Source organism: Dioscorea cayenensis, chromosome 18 (genome assembly GCF_009730915.1).
Source record: "Dioscorea cayenensis subsp. rotundata cultivar TDr96_F1 chromosome 18, TDr96_F1_v2_PseudoChromosome.rev07_lg8_w22 25.fasta, whole genome shotgun sequence".
Classification (NCBI taxonomy): domain Eukaryota; kingdom Viridiplantae; phylum Streptophyta; class Magnoliopsida; order Dioscoreales; family Dioscoreaceae; genus Dioscorea; species Dioscorea cayenensis.
In genome coordinates this window covers 15100982-15110004 of record NC_052488.1, presented here as the reverse complement: position 1 = coordinate 15110004, position 9023 = coordinate 15100982, and the positions used below count along the sequence as shown (strand labels likewise).

The following is a 9023-nucleotide window of genomic DNA, read 5'->3' as shown; positions in this document are numbered from 1 at the left end:
ATGGCGAGTGGGGGACAAACTCCCCTCCCCCCTTCCACTCACCCTCCACCTTCATCCTGGGCTCAAGTTGCTTCCTCTGGGAACAGATCCTATGAGTCTTCACCTCTTCATAATCCTCAGTTGCTTGATAAGCTTAAGAACTCTTCTACTTCCTTTGTTAAGCTTGATGCCGACTCTCTTTCTCGAGCTCATCAAAAGTTTCAGCATGCTCTTTATGGGAAGTTCTTTGGGAAACCATCCCCATTTGACCAAGTGAGGAAATATCTTATGGCCAAATGGGCGATGGTTCGTGATCTCCAAATATCTGACCTGCCAAATGGGTTTTTGCTTATCCGTTGTGCTGTTTTTGAAGACATGCAAAAACTTCTCACTGAAGGACCATGGACTCTCAATGGATTAACATTACAGCTTGCTCCCTGGAGACCTTTCTTTGAGCTGACTTTCGTGAAACTTTCCACCGCTGCGGTCTGGGTTCAGCTGCATAACCTCCCTGTTGAGCTGTGGGATGGCGAATCTCTCGACAACATTACTTCTCATTTGGGTAATCTGTTGAAAGTTGATGAATTTACTCTGAAACTAACTAGATCCAAATTTGCCAGGGTTTGCATCGAAATTGACCTGTCAAAACCCATTTGCCGTGGTTTTTGGGTTGGCGACGATACTCATCGGGTATTCGTTGTGGTTCTCTATGAAAGGCTGCCTACGTTCTGTTATTCTTGTGGGATCATTGGTCATGGAACCAACTCTTGCTCTCATTCAACAACAACCGGGGAGAATCGGACTTCTCCACCTCCCCGTTTTCCACGGGGATCGGCGGTAAGTTCGGTTCGGACTGAGGATGTTGTTGAGGGAATGGAGATGGACTCTATTGCCAATAATCTACAAGGCGCTGTTAACCCTGTTGATTCCACACCGGATTCTGAATTTGGTTCTTGGATGTTAGTCTCCCGCCGGCGTGGTCGTGCCCGGGGCCGAGGAGCTAGCCATCGCTCCGATTCGGTGTCTGTTGGCACAGCAGCCGAGGAGAATAGTGCTCATTCTCTTCCCCGAGGTGTTCCATCCCAAGGTACCTGGGTTGGTGCCAAAAGTCGTGGTAGGGGAGGCTCCTTTTCTTCTCGGGCTCCCCATTTTCAATATTATAATACAGATCAAGTTTCTATGGAGGATGATCTAACCCCTCGAGACCCGCACCCTGACGCTTCAGTTCCCCTACCTCCTTGAAATGACATTCCCATCGCTCTACCTGACATAGAGGCCTCTCTCCTGATGCAAACCCTAGCACCATGTGAATCGAGACAGCCAGGCATAGCTTCTCTCCCTGACACATCTTCGGTTCCCAATGTTGCTTTAATTAATTCATCTTTGACCCGTTCTGGGTCTCCTCCTCCTATCATTCACTCTTCGATCTTGAATACAACTAAGTTAGTTGGTTCCCCTTCGGAGAACCTCCACGCCATGGCTGTTGATCGTGTCATCACGGCTCTTGACGATGGGAACCTGGATGATAGTGATCAAGAGGATGAGGACTCGGATGACTCGGAAGATGCCATGTCTGATGAAGATGATGGTCCCGACGACTCTATGACACTTGTTCAGTACCAGGAAGAAGTCCGTAAAGAAACCTTGGCTCGTAAAAGCTCTCATGTGATGGGTTCCTCCTTGAAAAAAGGAAGAACGGACAATGGGAATTCTAGTTCTTGAATCTAGTTCTACACGTCCTTTATCTTCGTTGATCTCTTTATTATGGAAGTCTTCTATCTGGTTTTCTTTGTTTTTTTTTTATCTTCTATTATATGGCTAACCCCAACATTATTTGCTGGAATTGTAGGGGGATCTCCTCCAAATCCACTTCTGATCGTGTTCGGTTCTTGATCAGGCATCATCGACCTAAGATTATTTGTCTTGTTGAGACGCGAGCTAATGCTGATAGAACTGACCATTTTTGCTCTAAAATCACTAAAAATTGGGAGTGGGCTGCTATTCTTGCAGACGGTTACTCTGGTGGCATCATTGTTCTATGGGTTAAGTCCTTAGGACGTGTTACCCCCATTACTGTCTCTCGTCGTGCTCTTCATCTTGTCATTTCTTCCAATAATTCTCTCAATTGGGTTCTTTCAATCATTTATAACTCTAATCGTCTGATCTCTCAGCGTGGCCTTTGGATAGAATTATCCAGAATGACTAATATTGGTCTTCCTTGGCTCCTTTTGGGTGATTTCAACTCCATTGTCAACAGATCCGAACATCGTGGCGGGCCTTTTCGTTATTACTCGCGTAAAGCTACTGTTTTTTCTGAATTCATTGATAGTAATAATCTTTTTGACTTAAATTTTTCAGGGTTTTGGTTTACCTGGTGCAATAATCAGACCGGAAGTTCCCGACGTTGGGCTCGTTTAGACCGATGTTTGGTTAATTCTGCTTGGTTTACTATTTTTTCTAATTATTCTTTAACTCATTTACCTCGCATTTTTTCTGATCATGCTCCAATTCTCCTATCCATAACTCTTAATCCTGTCCGAGGTAAACGCTCTTTTCGATTTAATAATTTTTGGTTAGAGTACATTGGGTGTCATGATGCGGTTCGCGAAGCTTGCTCTATTTCTCTTCATGGCAGCCCCATGCATGCTTTTGGCCACTTGTTATCTCGCTTGCGCTCTAAAATTGTTTCTTGGAGTGTTACAGGTTTGACCCCTCTAGACAGAGCTATTAAAGAGACTGAATCTGCAATTAAACTTCTTGAAGAAACAGTGGATTTCGACCTGGAATCCAATTCTTCTCTTTCGGAGTTATACTCCAGGTTTGCTTCTCTGCAATTTCAAAACTCTTCTAGATGGGCTCAGAAGGCTCATTTACTTTAGCTCAAGGATGGTGATAATAATACTTCTTTCTTTCACAATTCCGTCCGCATTCGTTCCCATTTCAATGTTATTTCTCAAATTTATGACTCCAATGGTTCCTATGTTACTAACCAGGATGATATTGAGAGCAGGTTTATTGACTTTTATTCCAACCTCTGGAGGGATAACCCATATATTAATTTTTTAGATGTTTATAATGCCTTGCCGCATGATCTTCCTACTATTTCTGATATTGATGGTTTTAATCTTACTAAAGATGTTTCTCGCGAAGAAGTTTTTTCTGCTCTTAATGAACTTCCCTCAGGTAAATCCCCTGGTCCTGATGGTTTTAATGCAGAATTTTATAAGTTCTTCTGGTCTGATTTAGGTGATCGTTTATTTGAGGCCATTCGGTACTTCTTTGACAACTCTACTATGCCTGCCTCTTGGGGGAGGACGTATATTACTCTTATTCCGAAAAAAGATCATCCAAGGTATGTTACAGATTATCGTCCTATTTCATTATGCAATGTTTGCTATAAAATTGTTTCTAAAATCCTTGCAAATCGGCTTAAGTGTGTTCTTCCCAAATTAATTAGTCGTGAGCAGGTAGGTTTTGTTTCTGGCCGTTATACTTTTGATAACATCTTAGCTCTTCAAGAGACTGTTCACTCTTTGGAACATAGCATGAATGATCCCCCTAGGATGTTAACTAAAATTGATATAGAAAAAGCATATGATAGGCTTAGTTGGAGTGCAATTCTTGCCACATTAGCCAAAATGAACTTTCCTAATACTTGGAATTCTTGGATTGCTGCTTGTCTTAAGTCTAGCTCTTTCTCTATTCTCATTAATGGTTCCCCTTCTTCCTAGATTACCTCGTCTAGAGGTATTCGTCAAGGAGATCCAATTTCATCTTATCTTTTCATTTTGGTCTCTCAAAATCTTTCCTCCTTGCTTAACCATTCTATGAATTTAGGCTTGATTCTAGGTTTTGACTCTAGACTCTCTTTTAATTTTAATCATCTTATGTATGCTGATGATTTAGTTATTATTACCAGAGCTACTAGATTTGCCGCCAGAAATATCAAACTCTGTTTGGATTTCTATGCCTCTTTGACTGGTCAAAAAGCTAATGCTTCTAAATCATCTATTTATTTACCTTCCTGGTTTAATTCTAGGGTTTCTAGAAGTATTAAAGATATTTTATGTTTCCCTATTGCTTCTTTCCCCCTCTCGTATCTAGGAGTTTTGATTTCCCCATTTAAGTTGAATGTGTCTTATTTTAAACCTCTAGTTGATCGTATTAATCGTACCTGTGCTAGGTGGAAGAATCTCAAACTTTCTTTAGCAGCCAAATCCACTTTGATTAATTCTTCTCTTCTTGCTATTCCTACATATTTTTTATCTGTCTATCCTATCGCTGACAGCATTCTTAAGGACATCACTAAAATTGTTAGGAACTTCTTTTGGCATAAATGTGGCAATGGAAAGGGCATCCACGCAGTTTCTTGGAGTCGTATAACTGATCAAAAAACTGAGGGGGGTCTTGCTATTCGAAATCTGTTTATTGTCAAACATTCTCTGAAGGCTAAGCTTGTTTTCAATTACTTGAATTCTGATGACTTTATTTGGGTTCATATTGCTCATCTTAAATATGGTTTCATTAATTTCTGGAAAGATTCTGTCCCTAGAAATTGTTCTTGGTCCTTCAAAGGTATTTATCAAACTGCTTATGTTCTCAAGCCTTTTTGTGGGATTAAATCTGTTAACCCTTCTATTACTTCTTTCCTCTATGATCCTTGGTGTGGAGAGATTCCTCTTGCTTTCAAACCGACATTTTTAAATATGCATTTTGATTTTGAATCTCTTCTTTGTTCTGATTTGTGTATTGGTAATGGCTGGAATTTTGATTATCTTAATAGCATATTTGGATCTCATGCTAATGATCTTATTCCTAAACTGAGTAATATTGATCACACTTGCAACAATAAATGGGTTTGGACTCCTAAACCGATTAATTCCAAGTTCACTTCTAGTGTTTATCACTTTCTTAATAACAATGGATCTGAGCCCTCCTCTTGGGCTGGGTGGAGCAAGATTTGGACTCTCAAAGTCATGCCGAGAGTGAAGCATTTCTTATGGTTATTATTTAATGGCAGGCTAGCCACAGCAGAATTTCTCTTTTCCATTAATCTGGGTCCTAGAAGGATGTGTATCCTTTGCAATCTTGAATTTGAGAATTCAGAACATCTTTTTCATACTTGCTGTAAAACACAGGGTCTTTGGGCCTTTATCTCCAACTTGCTTCATAAACAGATTCATTTTCCTGATGGCTTTGTCATGGGCAACTGGCTGGTGCAGGCCAAATTCTCCTTTAAAATTAAATCTGTTATTGCTTTAACTGTCTGGTTCCTTTGGAAAGCCAGGTGCGATGCCATTTTCAGAGACGTCAAGCCAAATTATCATATCATTGCTCACAAAGCTATTTCCTATGCTAATAATATGCATTGTGCTGGCAATGTCTCAAGCAGAAAGATGATTATTAGCAACTTTTGCAATCTTGATGGGCCTTTCCTCTTTACTGCTTCAGTTTGGAATTGTTCTAACCAGGTTTGCAAGGATGGCTTCTTCTTATCGTCCTCTAATTTTGTTGTTTCTTTTGCAGGCAGCCATGTTTACACCGCTGATAACCCGACTGCTGCTGAATTAAGTAATTTGGTCACTGCTTTACGGCTAGCTATTCAACACCAACTTAGATTGCAAATAATCTTCATTGCTGAGCCCAATATTTTGAGCTTGTTAAGGAATTCCATCAATGCTTGCTCTTGCATTTTCGTTCTATGATCAATGATTGTAGCAGACTTCTGATTGCTGCGGGCTCTCCACGTTTATGTATTGTTCCTCGTAATTGGTTGAAAGTTGTAACTAAGCTTGCTTCTCATGGCTCATGTCTTCATCAGTTATCTCTTTTCCATTCTGGGCATGATCGTCCGCATTGGCTCATGAAATCTTTTTGTGAAGCTGGATTTGTTTTCTAGTGTTTTGCTTATTTTGTTCAGTTTAGTTTCCTTCAGATTTTCCCTGTTTTCTTGTTAGATTGTAATTTCCCAGTTTTTTCAATAAAAGCCTTTGGGCTCCTTTTATCAAAAAAAAAATTCAAACTTCAAAATCATCATGAAAACTAACCAAGTAATCAACCAAAACTAAATAATAAGAAAATCACAACAACAACAACAATTTATCAACAAATATAACAACAAAACCAAGTTATTAAAGGATTCAAGCAAAGGAGAATAGTGAAAGTAGATGGACTGCAACGTCAAGTGCGAAGACTCACTGGTCTTCTTAGTCAATGAAAACGAGTAATCTCAGGGAAGCAAGGAACATGTTACATGAATCCAACGGTAACTTTTTATTTGTGATATTTCAATATTATTATTTCCCCATGTGATAATAATACGCTGATGGATACATTGTGGAGTTTAAGATAAATAATCTAAATTTATTTTATTACTTGTTTGAGGGTGTAAATCATGAGGGCAATTCCAAAGGGAGGTCAATTAAGAAAAATGTTGTGGGTAAAAATGCTTAGTTTTTTTCCAACTCTGTTTTTATATTGAAAAATAATAAAAATGATAGATTTATATGATTTCTTTAAATATAGAAATAAAGTAGGATTTTTCAAATGATTGTTTTAATCATTTTAAGAAATAACATAATTTTTATAATTAATATCAATGTGATGTTAAAATAACATATTATGAAAACTTACTAAAATAAAATGAAATGAAAAGTAAACTTTATATATACAAATTCTTGCCTTGTATCAAGAAAAGAAAAACATGAGCATCCTCATTTGAATTATAAATAAATAAAAAGAATAAACATTCATAACATTTTGTCTTGTTAAACAAATTGAGTACTCACTTACTGGCATATTTGTCCATCAGTCAACTCATACAAAAAGATGCTAAAGAGATTTAATATAGACAAAGTTTATCCATTGAGTACCCCAATAGTTATCCGGACACTTGATGTTCAAAAATATCCATTTTGTTTGCCTAGCGAAAGAGAGATAATTCCTGGTCCAGAAACTCTACATCTAAGTGTAATTATTGTATTAATGTATCATACAAATAATACAAGATTAGAAATAACCTTTGCACTAAATTGCCTAGGAAGATACAACTCTACACCGATGTAAAAACACTGGAAAGGAGTAAATAACACATTATTTACGAGGAACTACAGATATTAAATTATTTTATCCACAAGATTCTTCATCCAATCTTATAAGCTTCGTTGATGCCGTATACCTATCTAATCCTCACAAAAGACAATCTCAAACTAGATCTATGTTCTCTTATAATGGTACAATCATTTCATGGTGTTCAACAAAACAAACTTTCTGAGCTACTTCATCAAATTATCCTAAAATCTTAGCTCACCATGAAGCAAATCAGGAATGTCAGTGATTGCGATCTTTGATTGGACATATAGTCCTTATGCAAATTACCATATGTTACAACAAAATGCTACAGTAATTTATGAAGACAACAGTACTTTTATTTCTCAAATACAAGGAGTTACATAAAATGGGATAGAATGACGCATATATTGCTAAAATTTTTCTACAGCAATAATCTACAGAAAGTAGACGTCATAGAATTTCAAAAGATTTAATCCAACAAGAATGAGGCTGATTTATTCACAAAATCGCTCCACTAGTGCATTCACCAAAGACTTATCCACAAAATTGACATAAGAAAATTGAAGAATGTAAATACTTTAAAAATAAATTAAAGGTTACTTATTTTAGAGGGAGACCATACTCCAATTTTTCCTTCACCACGGCTTTTATCCCGATGCGTTTTTTCGAGGTAAGATTTTTAATAAGGCAGTAATCCTAAAATATATGACGGATGATGTACTTTGTTTCCTTTGACTAGTTTTTTATTCTTTGGTTATAGCCATCCAAGGGAGAGTGTTATGATACCATATAAAGTATAAACAATGAATAGCTACTGTAGCAGTCGACATTACCATAACTGATGGTATTGTAACAACAAACCACATTTTACTCTGGCAACCATCAATATTGTAGTAGCTGCTTATGTTTTATTGTACAAACGCTAGCACTATTACTATTCCACAAAAATGTATTTTGGACCATTTGAGCTAGACAGCCACGACACCTTAATCATGAAAGGTAACTCCGACCCTCGCTTGCAATGGAAAGCGAGCGCAACAAAAATCAATTAGCCAGAAAACAACGATGGCAAGTGAGAATTCCCATGACAGACGTAGTTGATCTCAAAATAAATAAATAAATAAATAAATAAAATAAAAAAAAAAATACTTACCTTCATATATTTAAACTAGATATCAACATCAACTTCCCACACTCTAATGGGTAAGTAATCACTCCACAAACATAGTTTGCATACACAGGCTTTATACACACCACATACATCAGGTTTGTCTATAAAACAACCAGTTGCTATACAAAATCGAGCTCAAACTATATACTATTTTGAACTCATACTAATCTTTTATTTATTTGGGCTATCAATAACACAGTGATCAAGTTCGCATCACCGTATATGCAGGCTGCTCTGCATTCTGCGCTGCAGTGATTCAGCAGCTCTCCTCATTCTCATGTTCTTCTGCTTGATCACAATCAGTTTGTCATAGACACACCAAGCGAAGCTTAAGAAATGAGGTCGGTTTAATTCCTCATTGTAGATACCCCAGTAATCAGGATGGTAGGTAACGTGATACCAGGCAGATGCCTTTGCAAAAGCATCGTCTTCATCCTCATCATCATGCCTCTTCTCATTAAACCATCCTCTTGTTTCCTTCCTCAACGACCTCACAGCTAACATTAAAGCTTCACCATCTTTGTACCTATTGAAAGATTTGGATGCCTTCATTATACTTCCACTGAGAATCTCAGCTTCAGTTTTGATCTCATAGTGATCCATGAGATTCCCTAACTTGGTATCATACTCATTCTTGAAAAAGGAAGCTTCATCGACGTACTCCATGAAGCCATCAACCTCCATATCTGAGTCATAGGATCGCGCTGCTACTTCTCTAGTGAATGCCTTTATACGGCATGAATTGGGAGCATGGTCTTTAATCTCTCTGAAGAGCTTTCCGATCCAAGCAATACGTAACTTC

The 9023-nt window shown here is 37.9% G+C and overlaps 2 protein-coding genes across 2 annotated transcripts; one reads left to right on the top strand and one right to left on the bottom strand.

Annotated features, from left to right (window-relative positions):
- On the top strand, nt 1-1701 carry LOC120282820. Its single transcript, XM_039289664.1, has 2 exons — nt 1-1066; nt 1253-1701. Exons 1-2 carry the CDS (start codon nt 1-3, stop codon nt 1699-1701), a joined length of 1515 nt encoding a protein of 504 aa, XP_039145598.1.
- Nucleotides 1702-8434: 6733 nt separating this feature from the next.
- Nucleotides 8435-8905, bottom strand: LOC120282819 (probable RNA-dependent RNA polymerase 1). Its single transcript, XM_039289663.1, has one exon. The coding sequence runs from the start codon at nt 8903-8905 to the stop codon at nt 8435-8437; it is 471 nt and encodes a 156-aa protein (XP_039145597.1).
- Nucleotides 8906-9023: the final 118 nt, after the last annotated feature.

Excerpts from the sequence above, each read along its gene's own strand:
- LOC120282820 (XM_039289664.1), top strand. The coding sequence starts at position 1 with ATGGCGAGTGGGGGACAAACTCCCCTCCCCCCTTCCACTCACCCTCCA. Across the intron at positions 1,067-1,252 it reads CCGAGGTGTTCCATCCCAAG|AGGCCTCTCTCCTGATGCAA; the intron begins GTACCTGGGTTG and ends TACCTGACATAG.
- LOC120282819 (XM_039289663.1), bottom strand. The coding sequence starts at position 8,905 with ATGGAGGTTGATGGCTTCATGGAGTACGTCGATGAAGCTTCCTTTTTC.